Source organism: Hippocampus zosterae, chromosome 9 (assembly GCF_025434085.1).
Source record: "Hippocampus zosterae strain Florida chromosome 9, ASM2543408v3, whole genome shotgun sequence".
Taxonomy (NCBI): domain Eukaryota; kingdom Metazoa; phylum Chordata; class Actinopteri; order Syngnathiformes; family Syngnathidae; genus Hippocampus; species Hippocampus zosterae.
This window is the reverse complement of record NC_067459.1, coordinates 16,729,452-16,748,639: the sequence shown is the minus strand read 5'-3', so window position 1 is coordinate 16,748,639 and position 19,188 is coordinate 16,729,452. Positions and strand designations below refer to the sequence as shown.

Here is a 19,188-nt window from a genome sequence, read left to right as displayed (position 1 = left end):
ATCGATAATATTCAAGAGTTTTATTTGATGTTCAAATTCCCATTGACAACATTATTGGCATTGCAGTGATTTTGTTTCTACAAGAAGGAATAATACCATGGCAGAAAGATGGATATTTTGTTGTCACTTAGGTTTCCATCCATCAGCCATTTGACTTGTCTACACACTGTAACACACAATCCATTAAAAATATTTAGTACTTGGCCGACCTGAGCTACAAGCAGATAAGTGAGAAGAGCAAAAGTGTGGGTGGCGCATATTTAGGAATTTGGTAGCATTGAAAGATGAACACAAAGAGCGGTGAAAGGAGCGGTCCAATCAATGTCTTACTTGCAGAAGTGAGAAGCAGTTAAAAGTCGATACTGAAGGAGGCCATACAATCAACGTGTTCAACGGGGGAATTTTAACAAGGAAAAGTGAAAAGAAATATATCTATATATTACCCTCACAGGAAAGGCATGTATTCATTTAGTGGCAGATGTTGCCCAAAATCAGTCATCCCTCTACATTTAGAACATATAAAGGCAAGAAAGTGCAAAAAAAAAAAAAGTGTTCTTGATTGGCTTGAGATGTAATATCCACCAATTCAAATATATATGTAATTTATATATACAGGTAGATAAGTAAGACATATAGTTCAAGACGATTACTTTTGACAGGCAATGGAAAGAGAACAGAAAAAAAAGCTAAAAGGCTTCTTGGGATGCTGAGCTTAGCCAACATCACACATTACTAAGCATCAACCGGTCCAGTTTACGCTCCCAATTGGTTTCAACATGGTGCCGTCATCCCGTTCAACAAGTTGATGGCTCACCGCGGAGTGCTGGGGATGGGATGGGGGGGGGGGGGGGGGGGGGGGTCCGTTCTCCTCCTGTGTGCTCTTCGGACACCAAGTTTATCAGAATACGTTTGATTTCACGTGAGAGAGGGGAGGCGGTACATCCGTGAGTGGCTTCTTATTGCGTGAGGAGGATGAAATGAAGGAGGAAGACTTGCAGGGAACGGGAGTTCCCTGGGAGCGAGGTGCAGGTGTGACTCATCCGCCGAAAGCCAAGAGGAGATGTTCCGGGTCGTCCCTCAGCAGCAGCCACCTGCGCCGGGCGACTTCGGTCTGTCGTTACGGTCCAGTTTTATGGGCTCGGGGAAGTCGTTATACGGCTCCACCTCGCTCTCCTACCAGAGAGAAACGAGATATGTCACCAGTCGTGGTAGTCACGCCCATTTTTAACCGAAAATGACATCACAGTGCGGAAGAGCTCAGTCTGCAATTGTCACATGTCCGGACTCAGAAGACAGGTGAAGCGTGATTGGCCTTTACCCGATGAGAGTAGAATGCCGTATTCAGAATAGCGGAGACACATCGAACAAAGAATGTTGGACTTTGCTTCTGCTTTAAGGGCCGTGGCCTAGTGAGCGACATCAGTTGGGTTGGTTGTTTTGTGTTCCGTATGAGTGTCCATACTCCTTGGGAAGATTTTTAATTAGTTGGACTGTCAGTACTGTTCAATAAATGTTTTTTTTTCTTTTTTCCCCATCTTGAGCACCCTGAATCTCGCTTGCAAATCAAATTTTGGCCAGCAACACACACCCTTTTCCCCACCCCTAACAACAACAAAAAACAAGCGACGGCTTATAACTGAAATAATAATAAAAAATTCAGGCGCCTGTACTTGATTTGATAATTTCTTGAGATGACTCCAGGTTACTTGTAAACAGATGACCAACACTTTCTACATCTTTGTGAAAATAGGTTCATTATTTGGGATGCACTGTGACAGTACATTCTTGTAAAAAAAAACTAACAGCACAGTGCTTGTCCGAGAAAAATAGTCCGACACCAAGACAACAATACCACACAACCAGCATGACATACGCTACCTTGCAGCCAAGAACTTAGGACTCATGCCAGCCATTTAAGTTAAACATGGATGACAACTTTGTCGGCCGCCGGTAAATTATACCCTGCAAAACGGATGACGAAATTTCAAGGCCCACCGCTGGCTCTGCTCATGCGTGAAGCTGCTACAGTGCAATGAAAAAAAATATGTGAAATAAAAAGCCCACGCGACGGTGCTACAAATAATACGTCGTGCAGCAACGTGTCGCTGCCGCCACCCACCTGTTTGAGGGCGTTGCGTGCGATAGTCTGGAAAGCCTGCTCTACGTTGATGGCTTCTTTGGCGCTGGTCTCAAAGTAGGGAATGTTGTTCTTACTCTGGCACCAAGCCTGAGCCCTTTTGGTGGTTACCTGCGAGTCGACGAGAACAAGACAGACATTCAAGCGAGGGTAATAATTACATAGAAAAAAGGGGGTCAAAAGCAGCTCAAAGCACGGCAAAACCTGTTCCACTGTTAATCCTTAAGCCCCTTTCACACTGTGGTCACACATCCTTCCATTTTCTAAACCGTCTATCCCGTCGAGGGCTGCCGATCCCAGTCGACATGACTACACACCCCCGGGATTGGTCGGCAGTCCATCACAATTACTCACCACCTTTGCGTGGGAACTGAAAAATGTCAGAATCCACTGAAATCAGGCGTGTGAACTACTACACAGCTGAACTGGCCGTTTTGCCAGTTAGGACAGCGTGTTTACAGCCTCGTGGTGGCTCCCAAGTCCAATATTTACTCTTAAGCTTGATTTCAAGGATGTCAACTCACCAAGTGATGTTTCAACAGCTAACCTTAACAGCAGGAAGCGTTTTACATTCAGCAGGTCTTCAAGGGCCGAGTGTCTCTTTGTAAATGCCGGCGCACTTGCACAACTTTCTCATACTTGGGTGTGATGCAGCAGTCGGGTTGCAAAAGGTAGTGGAACAGTTTCACACCAAATGTGTGCTGAATTCCATAATAAGTTAAGATGGTTGATTTTGTCAATGATAATCAGACAGGGAAACATGTTTTGCCGCAACAAATATGCATGCAAAACAATACAGTTAAAAAAATCTAGTTTATTCTCATCGATTAAAACAAAACATTCCCAAATTTTGTGCATTTGTACCTGTACAGTCATACCTTGGTTATCAACCAAAATCCATTCCAGAAGGCTGTTCGAAAACCGATTTGTTTGAAAAATGAAACCACGCTCTTTTTAAAAAATAAATCTTTATTGAAAACGTCTGCTCACAATGGAACGCTACACGAGGAAGCGTCACTTTCTCAGGTAAGGAAGACGAGAGGAGTCAAGTGGCGCATTCAAGTCCGCTCGGTTTGGTCGAGGACAGATTTTCGTTCGCTATCCGAGGCATAAAAAAAACGCACAATTTTGGGTCTAAAACTGATTTGGTGGAGAACAGAGACGTTCGAAAACGGAGGTTTGACTGTACAGTCATACCTCGGTTTTCAAGCATAATCCGTTCCAGAAGGCTGTTCGAAAACCAATTTGTTCGAAAACCAAAACCACGCTCTTTTAAAAAAAAATCTTTATTGAACACGTCTGCTCACAATGAAACGCTACATGAGGAAGCGTCACTTTTTCGTCTACCCGAGGAAGCATCACTTCCTCGTGTAAGGAAGGCGAGAGGAGTCAAGTGGTGCATTCAAGTGCGCTCAGTTTGGTCGAGAACCGATTTTCTGTCGTAATCCAAGGCATAAAAAAACTCAAAACCTTTGGTCGAAAACCGATTTGGTCGAGAACAGAGACGTTCGAAAACCGAGGTTTGACTGTACTATATTTTTGACCAACAATGAGGGAGTTGCCATCATCCCTTATGCCCGCCTACCTGTCTGTTCTCCAAGTCGATCTTATTGCCGAGCACCACAAATGGGAAGTTCTCGGGGTCTCGAGGGCTGGCTTGGATCAGGAACTCATCTCTCCAGCTGTCCAGAGTTTTGAAGGTGTTGGGTGCGGTCACGTCAAACACCAACACGCAGCAATCTGCTCCGCGGTAGAATGCCACACCCAACGACTGGAACCTCTCCTGGCCTGCCGTGTCCCAGATCTAAAGAGCCAAATGGATTCAACAAATAAATAAAAGCGTGACTTCTACTGCTAACTGCGGGGATGAGATGACAAGGTTGACAGGAATGAAACGTTTAGCTGTGACAAACCTGCATGGTAACGAGCCGGTCATCCACCATCACCTCCTTGGTCAGAAAGTCGGCGCCTATTGTAGCTTTGTACTGGTTACTGAACTTTTTGTTCACATACTGGTTCATGAGTGACGTCTTTCCAACGCTGGTGGGACACAAAAGACAAGCGTGGTAGCACACGCTGCTCAATTGGGGTCCAATCAAAATGTGCCACGTTGACAGACTTCGTCCTCAAATAACACCCAATGATGTCATGAAAGCTAAAGGTGCTTCGACAAAGCTATCAAAACAACATGACATTCTGATTTTTGTGCCATTCACAAACATGTAATTTGTCGATACTTTGCCCGTACGACCTTTAACCTCGCTGCAGGTAAGGAAGGGCGTGTCTTATCAACTAGGTTTGGGCAAAGTTGACAAAATTTCTGATTTCTGTCACATTTAGGTTGCCCTATGTTTCATTTTTTTTTTTTTTACAGCTCAGTGGTCATTTCCCCAACCCAGAGGTTGGAGGTTCAATCCTTGGCCATTGCGACGTCCGTGCCAAAGTGTCCTAATGCTGCGTCATCAGTAGGTGAATGAGTGTAACGCGCTTTGAGTACCCGAGGTAGAAAAACACTGTTTCAGTGACGGCCCATTTACTATTTGAAACAAACCGTGACTTTAGATTGTGTGGAAACTTTGTCAGTTGCTCCGCGCAAGTAGCAGCGCTCACCAAAGCACTGCTTGTAAAAATGAAGATGCATTACTTAAAGATAAGAAGAGCTATTGAATGACCGTATTGAACGGATATACAATTAACGTATCTCCCCAATTGCTAATGATTTCTGCCAACGTCATCAGCGCTAGAATCAGCCGCTTTGACCGGAACTACCAGAGGGCATCTTATGTCATTATTAAACGCATCCATAAAAGGATGCGATGAGCAAACTAAAACAATAAAATAAGAAAAGTACCACTAACCCAGAATCTCCAAGGATGATGACTTTCAAGAGAACTTTCTTCCTGGAGGTCATTCTTCACAGCGCTATATCAAACAAAGGAAAAGAAGGTTTGCCATGATCTCTCGGGGTGGGGGTGGGATCATGTTAACAGAATCATGTTAACAGAAAAGATGTTTAAATGTGAGAGAAAGAGAGAGAGAAAGCTGGACCAATCAGCTATGAAAAGCAGTCATGTGCTTATAAGTCGTGGGACAAATCACGAGGAACACATCACTCCTCTTCTCTCACAAGTCACAACTACCGTACATGTCATAATTCTGTCTACCGATTGAAACTACGACAATGCAAAAAAAAAATTGTGTGAGGAATATTTGGGCATCCAAGCATGCATGCTGCCAAACCACCGGTAAAACCAACAGAAATCGTCTCAGTAGTCCTGCAATACTTGTGTAAGAAATGGCAGTTGGGCATTAGGCAAGCTGCACTTTACTTCTTTTTATAAATACCTACAGAACAGAGTAAAATTGAGTCTGATAAACACTGAAATGAAATAGCTTTCATCTCTCATTGAGATTGCAGCATTCACCTCACATTCCTCGCCGGCAGTTAATCTTTAGTCCCAACACAAGAATATTTACTTTGCCGGAAAAGCAATCAGTTCAAATCTTTGTTTTTGTAAGATGGCGTTTGTTGTCCCTCGTGTGGACCCATTGTGGACTGTTCGGAGTGTTTTGGCCGTGACATTTTTCAAAGGAGAAAAATTCTGTGCGCCTTCTCGGCAGGTTGCGTGTGCCAGGGCTGATTTTGATTGGGGGAGGGGGGGGGGGGGTATTTGACAGTCGCCGCTTGTGCTTTTGTCCCTGTAATGGGCAGCATTGTTTTTTCAGAGCTCCATTTTGTTCAATGGAGATGTCGGTCATGCCCGACAGCCTGCGTTGGAGCGCCTGGATGGATGGTTGGTGACGCTGACGATGAGCGTCAGCGCGGACGTGTATTTGGAAGTCAACAGAGTGTCTGCACTTGGAATTGTCACAGGAGAATGGAACCGATTTCTGTGTTCGTCAATGGACGCTACAGCTTGTTTACTTTCATAATTAGCTCATAGCGGACGTGTGTGACGCTGTGATCAGGACATCTCTGAACCGCACTTGAAAGGAGACTTTGATTCTCTCCTTTTTCATCTGCAACCTCTTCGAACAACAGGAACAGTTGTTCCGATTGTATTGTTGTCAAAGTTATATGTTGTGTGTTCAGTTGTATTATTATGTTAAACATCCTAAAGCGCTTTGTTAGGGCTGCAGCTGTTGTGAAAGCGCTATACAGATAAAGATGCATTGTATTGGAAATTCCTTTTCTTATCTTGAAATTGATCTCAGCGATATGCGCGGCTTTCAGGCCGAGGTTGACTGATTTCGTTTTTTTCCTTCCACTTCAGTGTTAAAATCATTCATCATTCATAAAGATGAATGGAAAACGAAATACTTGTACCTTCTTGATTGACTTTTTTAATCTACTCCAAGACGCCGATGTGTATGTGGAACTGGGAGTCGCGGCTTGGAATTGAAGCGGATTTACACGGGACAGGAGATGTGAGCCAATCTCTTTGTCGTTAATGGACGCTACAGCTTCTTGTTGCTTTCAAACTTAGCTTGTAGCAGACGTGTGCACATTTTGAGCATGACGTCTTTGACCCACTGGTGAAAAAGACACTTGGATTTGCTCCTCTTTCATCTATAACTGCTTCAAACACAAGGTGTATGCAGGAAAAGTGGTTAAGATTGCACGATGTGTCTTTAGTACTGTGTTGTATTATTTTGTCATTTTATGTAAACTGTTCTTTTGATGGCGGCGCGGGCACCTCCAGCGGCTCCTCTTGTTGTCTGTTTGAGAGGGAAATAATTTAATCTGTGCTGTATTTTGCACATACTGACAAAATTGTACTTGACAACTTAAGTCACTCAGTAAGTGGCTGTAGTTACTTTTTTGCAAGGGATAAAGAATATATGCCCACAAGCACTATTAGGGCCTGACCGATAAATCAGCTAGCCGATTTAAGTGGCTGATATTAGCTCTGTGAAAATCAGCAGAACCCAGATTTTTTTTTCTTTTAACACAACACAAAGTGGTGGTTGTTTTAAAGTGCTCTATAAATACAGATGAGGTGAGATTAATACTCAAGGACAAAGTATGAGAGAGGAAAGTAATTTGTGCTGTATGTTACACATAGAGCATATTTGACAATAAAAGCTGACTTGACCTGAAAAAAAGGAGAGTCAAATGGTCTGCCTGTAATTCATATCTTTACTGTTGTAATCATTCAGGGACCATAAAATAAGTGTTTTTTTCCTCTACTTTTTAAAAATTGTTGGATAAAGTTGATTATCAGTATTTCATTCTCCCAAATGTTGGCATTGGCCTGAAAAAATCGGTCAGTATCTGTATAGATGTGATGCTCTAACCTATTGTGTTCAAATATATGTTTATTCTATCCAAAAATATATATTTTTTTATTCGAGAATCACGATCTTGAAAAACTGGTCAGTCACGTAACTCGCATCTCAAGGCACCACCGTAACTTCTTTAACATTTGTATCCCACTTACGAAATTTAAATTTTATGATTGATACTCTATTCATGTCCTAAGGGAAATTGGATTTGCATCAAGCATTAATGTAGATTCTTCTTCAGTAATCTTCCCCCCATGTGACACCGTTGTTAAAAGCTTGAGTGCTTTACTTTGTTTTGTTATCTACGGTAGCTTAGAGAGGGGGGGGGGGCAAATGTTAGACAACCACGCCGGTAAACTGGGAGAAATATTTCAATCTGCTGTGTAACAAGAGCTCAAGCGTTGACTGTGTAATTTATACCAGCATGTGATATTCAAGCCCACGAAATCTTTATGCTACTGCATCGTATAAAAAGCGATCACGGCAAATGAAAAGCATTTCCTGATCCAAACGGAGAAATCTGCAGTCACATCAAGTAACGAGCCAACACACCACGTGAGCTTCTTGTGCTGTCAATTGAATCGCAGCGCTGAAATGACAGGAACATGCTTCTATGCATCAAAACATGAACGTTGCCAGGTGTTGCCCTTCAGATTGGTAAATTATTATGCAACTTCACGTCACCGAGTACAGAGTGAGCGGCGTGTATCGACGTGAACCCCGTGAGTCATGTCCGAGTATAAATCTGACAGGCACAAAAAAGTCTTCCTGGCAACAGTATCAAGCCCGTTTCTAATACTTGGATTTAAAATGCGTTAAATCACATCCGAAGAAATGTACCAGCACGCATACACGCACTGATTTTTTTTCTTGTACGAATCCCTCACATTCTGTGTAATATCTCGAAAAATGCTCGATTTAATCCTGCCGTCTTTCTTGATGAAGTGGGGCCCAGAGGCGGCCTTGTTTTTCACAAACAGGTACCTATTCGGGTTAGTCCCAACAGAGTAATCACAATTCTTTTGACTCCACATTACACAATTGTAAAATGACCACACTTACTTTTTGCTTGTTACGCGGAATTTGTCCTCTTACCGGCTGGGATGTGCTGGCTAACGAGCTAGCTATTGTTGATCACTGACAGCTAACTCGGCGCTACGTCAGCGAGCTCACCGGCACCGAAATCCTTGCCAAACTCGATGTCGTTGTTGTGACAGAACGAACTCTTTTTGGCAACAAAAAAACCCCAAAATGTATCAGAAACGAAAAAGGTAACTAATCCTCACTTGGCGAATTTGGCACTTTTGTCGGAAGGCTAGCCGACCAGCAAGCTAAATATATGCTCCCCTCTTGATCTTCTCTTCCCCTTTCACTTCCTCCTCCAAAACCCCGCCCACAAAGACGTCACTGCCAGTGACGCGAACACGCTTTTTTGACAGACAGACAAACAGACAGACAGATAGACAGACAGACAGATAGATATACAGGATATATAGAAGATAGCAAGGGAAACATGAAAAGTATTAAACATAGCATTTTGAGTACCTATTCAAAAATCATTAAAAATATAAATTAAAAAATGAAATCAAAATTAAGTCAGAATTCCAGCGCGGTCGAGAATACGGCGCATGACGATACATGTGCAATGATTCCGTCTTGTCTTTGCAACAATGCTTTTTGATGCTTCATTTCAAACAATAACGCTATTTAGTTAAGTCATGCAGAGTTTTGTTTATTAAAACGCCTGAAAATCACAACGTAGTATGTTTGCAATAGTTTGGGATTATGAATTTAACACCCAGTGTCGCATTTAGACCCCCCACCCATCCGATCAGTACCGCATGACTGCACTTTGTATTGCCTCCTCCCAATTTGTTGACCCCCTCCACTTATTGTAGGACTGCGTGTGTATCAGACTGAGGGCTGTTGCAGTTTTTAAGGGTAGAATTATAACGTGATACAAATCTTCGGAGGCCCTGCGACTGGCTGGCCGTCAATTCAGGGTGTATAACGCACGATCATCTACTACCACTTGGCGGCAGTGTCCACTTGCTTAGCTTACCTATATTTTCATTGCAGCATCTTCAATCCATAGGTTTGATTGTGTACTTTCCTACATTACCTAATACATAATTTTCATGATAAAACTAAACATTTGGAGCGCTCTGACGGTCTTCTGTGACAATAAAAAATGTGTATTTGTAAATGTTTCAAAGAAAAGGCTACTGCAAAGTGATCAGCCTTACACTTTTAAAAAAAAGTGGCTTGCTTGTTTCTGCAATGAAACTGGTGAAAAAAAATGCTGGTTAAATCTAGAACATGAAGCAAAAACAATCAGAGCAGAGACTGCAAATCAGAGACCTATTCACGTGGCTTAATCAAATATAAAAAGAGATTTGATATAAATTTGGGCTATTAACCCACATTACAAATGATGTCACAAATCCAACCCTTGTTCAATGACTTGATTTAAAAGTGTGCATGGATACGATGGTCTCGGTATTTTTCATGTGTTAAGGAATATTTTTTGTATCACAGGACTGATACTTTTTCTTCAGCTGAATGCTAGTTTGTCACGACTGTTTGTGTACTTCGTTTGCGGGTGTGCAGAGCTCATTGTAACTCTCTCTACTTGGTGTTTTGGGGAAATTCCTGCCTACCCTCCACCTATTCAAGGCTGTCTTTATGACCACCTGGAACTCCGTTTATAAACAAAACACTGCACAAAAGAAGGTGAGTGTGAAGATGCCACAAAAGACGAGGCTAATAAAGCCACATTCTTGAAGCATCTGCTGCATTTCTTCATCTCCCGTACAGATGGGCTTCACTAAGACATGCTTCAAGTATGGGAGCAGTGAAAATAAATAACTTCCAACTACGGCCTGACCAATCTGGATTTTTTTTTTTCAGGCCGAAGCTGATTTTGATATGTGGCGAGATAAAATCCTGGTAACCACTGAATCAAAAAACATAAATGACTAAAACAACACAAAAAGCTCCCTCAATGCTTGCAAGAATAATATGAATTACAGGCAGAACATTTGACTGCTTTAAAATACTTTATCCCGTAGTAGTTGTTAAACTTGACTACAGAGTGAAAAATCTTCAAAGGTCAGCGTATTGGTGGGGGGATGTTTAAAAGGCATTATCTGCCCCTTTTGGATCTTTAAGTAGATGTGTGTAGTCTACTTAAAAAACATCTGGATCCAGATGATTTTATTAAGTGCAACCACTTAACGCAATAAAAGTGAGTAAATTCATCGGATCCTTTTTTCAACAAGGAGGTGTATAATCGACTTAAAAATGTATCTGGATCCAGATGTTTTCATTTTTTATTTTTTGCAAGTTCTTAACAAAATAAAATTGCCTAAATTCAATTACCGGTACAACTTTTTTCAGTGTATGTAGAAGTTCATAAACGATCAACTCTTTGGGATACTCGTGCATGTGTATGTGTGTGTGCGCGCGCGTGCGCATGTTTATCAGGGGGTGGGTGCATGAATGTGCCAGGCAGCAAAGAGTGCTGCGGAACGATCGCGGAATCTGAGCCAAAGCAGGGTGACAGCGGGAGAAAGCGGATGACCAAGACTGAGATGCACTGAGCAGTAAAAGAACCGAAGAGAGATGACAAAAATCATTCGTTGCAAACGGGGCGCAGGAAGACAACAATAGAACGATTTCAAATTAAAGGATCATCCAACAAACACGATATCAAGAGCCACTTCCTGAAATGTGACAAGAGTGCTTCACATCCAAATCAAGAGCAACAGGACAGACACCTCTAACAGGACAGACACCACAATCACCGTGGACCTCCAGAAGCAACATCGCCATTTGTTCATGATTCCTTTTGGTTCACTGGGCATGCTGGCTCTCTTGTCAATATGTGCGGGAGCGTTGCTCTCCTGTGAGGCATCTTCAGACTGCACACAACCTCCCTGCAGGGACAATCTGGTGGCGGCACCCGTCCCATCTGATACCGGAATGGGGACCGACGCATGTGAGGGTCAGCGGGTCTGCAGGAAGGGAGTCTTGCTTCGGGCCATCTCCGATGCCCCTTGGAAGTTGGAGAACAGGCCGGACTTCCCTCAGGTTCAGCCGCAGGTGAGTGACGGCTTCTCTTTGACCTGGAGTTCTTGGATATGGCGTCCTAGACCAGCCGAATCTTTTCTCACAGGACAGAAGGCCCACGAAATGTAATGGCACCTAAGAGCGGTGCGAAAGTATAAAATTACCGTATTGGCCTGAATATAAGACGGTGTTTTTTGCATTGAAATAAGACTGAAAAAGTGGGGGTCGTCTTATATTCGGGGTCTAGACATTATACCCATTCACGACGCTAGATGGCGCCAGATATCATTGAAGCGAATGCTGAACTTGATTCCCCAGGCCTAAGTGAACCCCTGTCACGAAGAATAAAAATAAAAATAGCGGTAGCATGAAGAAGAAACATAGAAAGTAGCGGTAAGAAAGAAAAGAAGAAAACAATACAAGAGAGCAGCTGAGGAGAAGTTATGATATAATTTACATTTACGAATGTGATTGCACTTTAGTTTACATATTCAAATGTTCAGATATTAAGAATTGAATGAGGCAAAATAACATGCCTTTTCTCTCAAATATATGGTTAGAATCATTTGTTTCAGAAGTACTGTAATTATTTTCTGTATAAAAATTAATTTGGTGGGGTTTTTTCAAACTTGAGTCTTCAAAAAGAGAGGGTCGTCTTATAATCAGGGCCGGCTCATATTCGGGCCAATACGGTAGTTGTGCTTCAGAAATGTCCTCATTGTCTGCTTTGTACCGAGATCAGGCGACAACAGGTGGATAAGAGATGACACAGTTGATGTAAGTGTAAGAGATGAGTCTGAGAGTGACACAAAACACTCGCCGGCGGGTTTCGAATGCCACTTCGTGCTCACACATTCACCTAATGACTGACACATATATTTATATATACTTTGTCTTTGCAGGACAAAGGTGTGAAGGAACGACTGGTTCAGCTGCAGCGCTGCATGCTGTCTGTCCAGGAAACAGGGGGAGCTTGGATTGGCCAGGACAGCAACTCTCTGGGGGCCATCCTGGCGCTAATGGCAGCCGTGCTGACAGAGTGTGACCTCCACTGTCACAGCCGAGCCCTGGGGGCCATGGCTAAACGACTGGGTTAGCGCCGTGCGTTTATATGCGCCTTCCTCCCTCCTCTACAACACGCACAAATGGGTGAACAAACACACACATGTTGGTGCACTCAATACACAGAATAAACAGAACCCCAGTGAGGCCTGCTAAGTGCTGGTCGGAGGTGAGTGCATCATAATTTAACCGTGTGGGGAAGAATGGAAACAAATGCCCACATGTGCAAGGACACACATTTTATGGCTCATGACATGATGGAACATTTAAAAAGGAGCTAGCACAGAACGAGGAGCCGCAAAGGTCGTTTTCCACGCGGGACACGAGCGAAGCAGCGTTCTGATAACCGAATGTGTCTCTGCCTTGACAGAAGCCGCAGCTGTGGGAAGGGAGAAGGAGAATGACTTGCTTCTTTTTCTGAAGAGCATTACACATTATCCTCCGACAGGTGACACCTTAAAAGCGCAACTGACAGTTGAGACTCAAATGCAAATACTTTGGTGGTGAAAATTATGGTGGTGCAATGATGGCTCTTATGGTTTATCGACTATTCCATTGATACCAGGATCAGACAGCGAAAACAATTACATGGAAACTCACCTGCATCCAAAAAGTATTAGGCTCATCCTTGGCCCACTTTACAAAGTTATTTGCAGTTTTACGCAACCTTGCTAACGATATGTTTGCTACTATTTCAATCCAAAGTGGGCAGCTCTCACTTCACAAACGCCTGATAGGAAAAGAAAAACTCATTTGACCAAAAGGTCTGCTCGTACATTTACAGAATAGACAAAAGCCTCGCGTCACGCGAGTATTGTCGTTGACTGCGGTGATAGTTTGACAAATTCACGGAATGAAACTGAACTCTGCTTGTCAGTCGCCCCTTTGGAAAGGTTGCATCCTCAGGACTGCGCAGAGATTTCCAGACTGGGGATCAAAGAGAACGGTATCTACACCATTCAGCCTGACCCGCGCAGACCAGTACTGGAGGTATTTCACAACTACTGCCCCCACTAAACACGCACGCGGACCCCCCGCTGTACCATGCTTCTTTTAGACCCGGTGCTTTGCAATATCAAAGTCTTTGTTTTGGCTCAGGCTAAATGTGACATGGTGACGACGGGAGGCGGGTGGACTGTGATCCAGAATCGTCAGGACGGCTCAGTGGACTTCAACAGGACATGGCAGGAATACCGGGAAGGCTTTGGCAATCCGCAAGGGGAACACTGGCTGGGCAACGCGGCACTGCACACGCTCACGTCTAACGGCCAACATCAGCTTCGTATAGAGCTGGAGGACTGGCACCAGCAGAGGCGCCACGCCACCTACAACAACTTCAAAGTAGCCGCAGAGGCGCAGAGGTGAAGCACAACAGATTTTGGAGGAACTTCCGAGTTAAGACTCACAAGGACGTTATTATTCCGATCCCATCTTTGTGTCTTCATTACCACGAAGCAGAATGACATAATCCTAAACCCAACTTCCGATATTTCCTCCATGAATTTATAGTATTCTAACGTTTTTATTCTGCTTGGCTGCACTGCACCTGGATGTTAGATTTATTTTATAGATTAAACTATATGGCATACCCAGCGGTAACGTGACATCAATTTAATGTTGAAGATTAGATTTTGATGTCATATTCATGTTGAATTGATGTCAGATGCCCCCGAGGTATGGAATTAAGAGAGCTATGGCATAAGAAGTTTTCCATATAAATGGATGAAATGTTACTTAGATAACAGATAGCAGTATGTGCAATTCAACAACATACAATCAAAACAATTAAAGATCACACATGGGGGTTCCCCAGGGGCATGTGCTAGGCCCAAAACTATTCATATTGTATAAAAATAATATGTGCTGCGTCTCAAAATGACTTAAATGTGTCCTATTTGCTGATGACACAAGCGGTGTTAAATTGCTGAACTGATTTGAATAGTTGTGAATCATTTGGGAATCACTTCCAAAAAGATGTTCAATATCATATATAAATAATCTGCACACATTATTACAGTATGTAGAATAATCAGCATTTTCGATGAGCAGGAAGAACTTCACTTGCAATGTTTATGTTTTTGTCACGTTATTAGATCGATATTGACCCTGAGTTGTCACAAATGATGTATGTGGCAGAGTTCCATGCTCTTAGATTGCATTTTAGAATTCTATTGATGGTTTTCTAGAATTGTGTGTGATAGCGGTGACACTGAGAGGTGGATCAAGTCCGTTGAGTCCCTGCCGGAGGCACCAAACGCACAGCCTGTGACTGACACAACCACAATAAGAAACTTAAAATTGTTAAAAGAATACCTCGGACATCTGACACAGCTCTACAATCGCCTTAAAATGTCCATGTTCTCCGCTTCCTCCAGGTACCGCCTGACATCCCGTGAATATTCTGGCGATGCAGGCAACGCATTGAGCTACAGCAAACGTTACAACCACGACGGCAGATTTTTCAGCACCACTGACAGAGATCACGACCGCTATGCTGCCGGACACTGTGGTCACTACTATGGTGCGGGCTGGTGGTTTGATGCCTGCCTGGCCGCCAACCTGAACGGGCACTACTACCGGGGCCGCTACAGCGGTGTGACGAACGGTATCTACTGGGGGACGTGGTACATCCTGACTGATGGACGAACTGGCGAACGGTACTCCTTCAAGAAAGTAGAGATGAAGATGAGACCACGGAACTTTGCGGGTTCATCGTAAAGTTGGGGGGAAATGGTCACGCTCAAAATGAGCTGCACAGTGGAAACAAAAATTGCATTGACAATTGTTTGCTAGTTCCATTTTAACCCTTTCAGTGACAGCGGTTACTACAATGGACGGCGTATCATGTTATCAGGTTACAGGTTATCGTTATTGGCGAATGGAAGGGTTAAAATTTTGGGTTAAGAAAAACAAATACAGTATATAGTATATGTAGTTTTCTGTTTGGAAAGAAAACACTGTTATGGTATGTCACAGAAATACATGAATGATGCTTGGATAGTGGAAATAAATTCCTGAATGTAACTTCAAAATAGCTCACTGTGGTACTTGAATTAGCATCCACCTCTCACAGCATAATATTTATGCAGCACAGAGACGACAAACATTCCGCAACCTTGCTCATAGACCTTTATGGTCTGCCTGCAACTCAGTTAACACACATCTCAGCAATGACACCAACGACAGACACATTTTTTCAGTCACAAGCCAATGAAATGTTGAAATGTTGTATCATAAAAACCTGGCATTTACACAGGGGTGTGTAGACTTTTTATCTATCCACTGCTGGTGCAGGCCGTACTAAACTGCACCTGCTGTGGCATCAAGTGAGTGTCTCCCTCTCTGGCTAGTCTTCACACAAACCTTTGAGGTGTGTGAGTGTGTGTGCGTGCATCTGTATACGGTTAGTGAGAGTGTGAACGGCTGTGCCAATTTTAGCGAGGTTCCCGATAAACTGTCAGTCCCTTCATCCGGACGGGAGTCTATTGTTAACAACCGAGGGGGCTCAGTGGGCTTTGATTGAAGCGCAAAGACACACACTCTGGAGAGCAACTTCTAACCTGGATCGGTACTTCACTATACAAGCATGCACACAGAAACATACCTGCGCTCTCAACAGATATGCTGTCAGAAATAGTGATACAGCAGGAGTCCATTTCTGTCCATGCTGGTCAATTATTGGAATCAAATTTGAATTTCTGATTTTTTTTTTTGAACCATTAGTTTTTGTGATTCAAGTATGTTACAAAGCAGAGTATAGCATAGTCTCTATGCGTATAGTCAGTTTATACCTAATGGTGATGAAGTTTTTCTAATGAAAGTAGCACAGAATGCAATGTAGGGCAGTTCCTTTTCCTCGTCATTTATCCTATTGAAAGTCACAGGTGAAATTAAGCCGGTTGATGCTGATTTTAGGACAAAGGGGGTGACTGGTTGCCATTCGATCACAAGGCACATCTAGACAAACAGCCATTCATACTCACACCTACGAGTGTTCATTTAACTGGCCGTGCAAGCACCAGCAGAAAGGATTTTGACGTTACGATCTCAACTTGATTTCACCCAATCGGAAAAAAGAAACACGAACAGAAATCAAGGTTAAAAAAACAACAACAACAACCCCCCTGTATCTTCTTTGAGTCTGCTCTTGGTTGCTACGGGACCAAACAGTACCGCTGGGGGAAAAAAAAAAAAATCTGCCCCCTTGTGGCTCAAGAGTATACTGGAGAATTGTTCTGATGTGAAACTGCAATGGATCAGTCCTGTTCTAACAAACTTATCCTCTTATAGATCTACATCCAGTTTAATTTAGGGTGCTTTAGACCTTTAGACTCTGCTGAGTATAGAAACCACTGATAATGACACAACTCGCAAGGAGCAGCAAATCACAAAACGCTGCATCTTCTCCATGTTGTCAATGATGTGCCGATAAACGTGTCGATCGTATCTGATTTGGTTTGTCGGGAGTTTTCCCTCTCTAATTGCCTGCTGAAGGGTTTTTTTTGGTCTTTTTTTATCTCCAACGCACCTTTTTATTGAGTACCCGTTATTCTGTGGTGTCGTTAGATATCAATCAGTCCTACTATCATCTCCTCTTATCCTTTCTGTATCCATCAGTCTTGTTGACAAGGGAGGAACAGCAGCCCCGAGTTGTGTCACCACAGTATCCTGGCACAGTGTCTGGAGTGGGGTGATAGTAGTGCTGTTGTGAGCTGTGAGGGGTACCGCCGTGCTAAGTTTGCCCCAGAGCCGGAAGCCCGAGCTGGGCAGCGGTTAGCTTGCACATCCCTCTGAGAAGCTCTGAGCTCCCTGAAGGGAAGTCCCCCCCGTGGCTTGTGTCATTCTTTAATGCCTCCATTAACTGAAACAGATATCAGAGCGAAAACAGAGACCTTCCGCATCTTCATACCACTTTTGGCCTACTGATAAAATAACTGACAGTGACCTCGGTGCCCCCCTGGGGCAAATATTTTTGAGAATTATCTTCTCAAAGTGTCATTCAAAGCTATCGCCTCTTCTAATTGGTGGTCTGCACAAAAGTGCATTTGTCGTCCATAATATTTTTTTTAAAAAACAAACACACCTCTGTGGTGACCATAACAAATCATTTCAAAATAATTTTTAGTGCCCGAGCAATATTATCTTCTTGGATGCAAATACAGCCTTCCACAGATTTAATTGACAAATTTTTGACTCATCAAATGTTCTCGGTGCAATTTGCGGGGATGTAATGACAACAAATGCAACTAAAAATCCTGCGGAAGCCTTTGCAAGTCAGACCTCACAACACATTTGTGTCCTTTGTATGTATTCAACTAGAAGTATTTTCAAAGAGAAGGGTGACCGAGGGATCAATATTAAGAAGGATTATGGCATATGAAGACAGACGTCCTACAGCTTCACGTATCAGTTCTTGGAGGCCCTCACTCATCAGGACTGCCCGAATCCCACCGAATGACAACATCCAATTGAACAGCAGATGGCAGTGTTGTATAACAAAAGTCGAATCGAAATACTGCTGTATTTTTACGGTCAAATCTTGCCAACCATTCGTCACTGATTTGAAGTTCCCCGTGCGAAACACAAAAGGTCGGAACACGGCATGAAACAACAACTAACAATAGAAAAGGGAAGGGGCATCATGATGCCCACAAATGTGATGAATATGATCAAACAGGTAAAAAGTGTGAGTGAGAGGCAACGGATCACAATTGGGTCGGCTCTCAATACTGTGAAATGTAATTGACCTCTCTGGCTTTGCTTTTACTCTTTAAACAGCGGTTTACATCATTTCCAGAATGCCGACAGGATTTGGGAGAACTAACTTGTAGTGTCTATTTTGAACACAGGGGGCACCATACTTAAAGGTCAGAGGTCAAAAGGTCACCGTGTCTAAGACGAGAACTGTGGACGGCATTTCAAGGCAAATGTCAAAATATTGTTTTGTCTGTGCTACTTGGAATATTGTCCGTTGGAAAAAGAAGTGCATTTGCAGTACGAGCACACTGACCCGATCGCTTGTCATCAGGATTCGAAACAGTGATGAACTTAGTGGCCCCGGAGTAGAAGAGAGAACATCGAACGGTTTCATGTGCTCTGAGCGTGATAAGGGTGCTCGTGTATTCTGTCGGAGGCGAGCGGGTGGGGGACGGGGGGTCTGTGTGTGAGGGGGTGAGGCCAAGGGGCAGGAAGAGGGAGCAGGCGAAGTTTCAAAAAGGTGTGCGAGTGGAAGAGGCCGTTAGAGGCCTCCCTCCCCTGACCACAGGGCCAAGAGGGAGGCAGCATGTACCTGCTTGCATGAGACCTGCAAGGCAACACAGCAAGCAAGGCAGCGTTCCGTTTGAAACCGGAATTCAACAGAACAAGTGTATCCTGATGTGGTGAAGGGTTGGGGTGAGTGTGGGAGGGGGGGGCAAGGCAGAGAGGGAACGCACAGATGGCACCGCATTGCAGACCTCACTCCGCCTCATGTCAAATCTATCTTTGCACACGAAGATGTTGCAGGGAGGGGGAGCAGACACTTCATGTTAAAATGTGTGACTTCTGAAAGTGTAATTCTACATTATCTGGATTTTTTTTTATTCTACAACATTCTTGTGGATTTTATTGACGTTTGTTGTAGTCGGGGAATG

At 43.4% G+C, this 19,188-nt stretch overlaps 2 protein-coding genes across 2 annotated transcripts; one reads left to right on the top strand and one right to left on the bottom strand.

Moving 5' to 3' along the window:
* Nucleotides 1-7: 7 nt before the first annotated feature.
* LOC127608159 (ras-related protein rab7-like) lies at nt 8-8,824 on the bottom strand. Its single transcript, XM_052077086.1, has 6 exons — nt 8,486-8,824; nt 4,996-5,059; nt 4,051-4,177; nt 3,723-3,941; nt 2,120-2,248; nt 8-1,173 (listed from the first exon to the last, which is right to left on the bottom strand). Exons 2-6 carry the CDS (start codon nt 5,046-5,048, stop codon nt 1,078-1,080), a joined length of 624 nt encoding a protein of 207 aa, XP_051933046.1. The 5' UTR covers nt 5,049-5,059; nt 8,486-8,824; the 3' UTR covers nt 8-1,077.
* Nucleotides 8,825-10,949: 2,125 nt separating this feature from the next.
* si:ch211-157b11.8 (fibroleukin) lies at nt 10,950-15,588 on the top strand. The gene is made up of 6 exons (XM_052077084.1): nt 10,950-11,527; nt 12,397-12,586; nt 12,927-13,004; nt 13,434-13,546; nt 13,655-13,917; nt 14,932-15,588. Exons 1-6 carry the CDS (start codon nt 11,264-11,266, stop codon nt 15,272-15,274), a joined length of 1,251 nt encoding a protein of 416 aa, XP_051933044.1. The 5' UTR covers nt 10,950-11,263; the 3' UTR covers nt 15,275-15,588.
* Nucleotides 15,589-19,188: the final 3,600 nt, after the last annotated feature.

Bases quoted from the DNA above. Each gene is read 5' to 3' on its own strand.
- LOC127608159 (XM_052077086.1), bottom strand. From the start codon at position 5,048: ATGACCTCCAGGAAGAAAGTTCTCTTGAAAGTCATCATCCTTGGAGAT. The intron at 4,178-4,995 runs GTTAGTGGTACT...GTGTCCCACCAG, and splicing joins ATCATCCTTGGAGATTCTGG to CGTTGGAAAGACGTCACTCA. The intron at 1,174-2,119 runs GTGGGTGGCGGC...TCTCTCTGGTAG, and splicing joins CACGCAACGCCCTCAAACAG to GAGAGCGAGGTGGAGCCGTA.
- si:ch211-157b11.8 (XM_052077084.1), top strand. From the start codon at position 11,264: ATGATTCCTTTTGGTTCACTGGGCATGCTGGCTCTCTTGTCAATATGT. The intron at 12,587-12,926 runs GTTAGCGCCGTG...CTGCCTTGACAG, and splicing joins GGCCATGGCTAAACGACTGG to AAGCCGCAGCTGTGGGAAGG. The intron at 13,005-13,433 runs GTGACACCTTAA...TCTGCTTGTCAG, and splicing joins TACACATTATCCTCCGACAG to TCGCCCCTTTGGAAAGGTTG.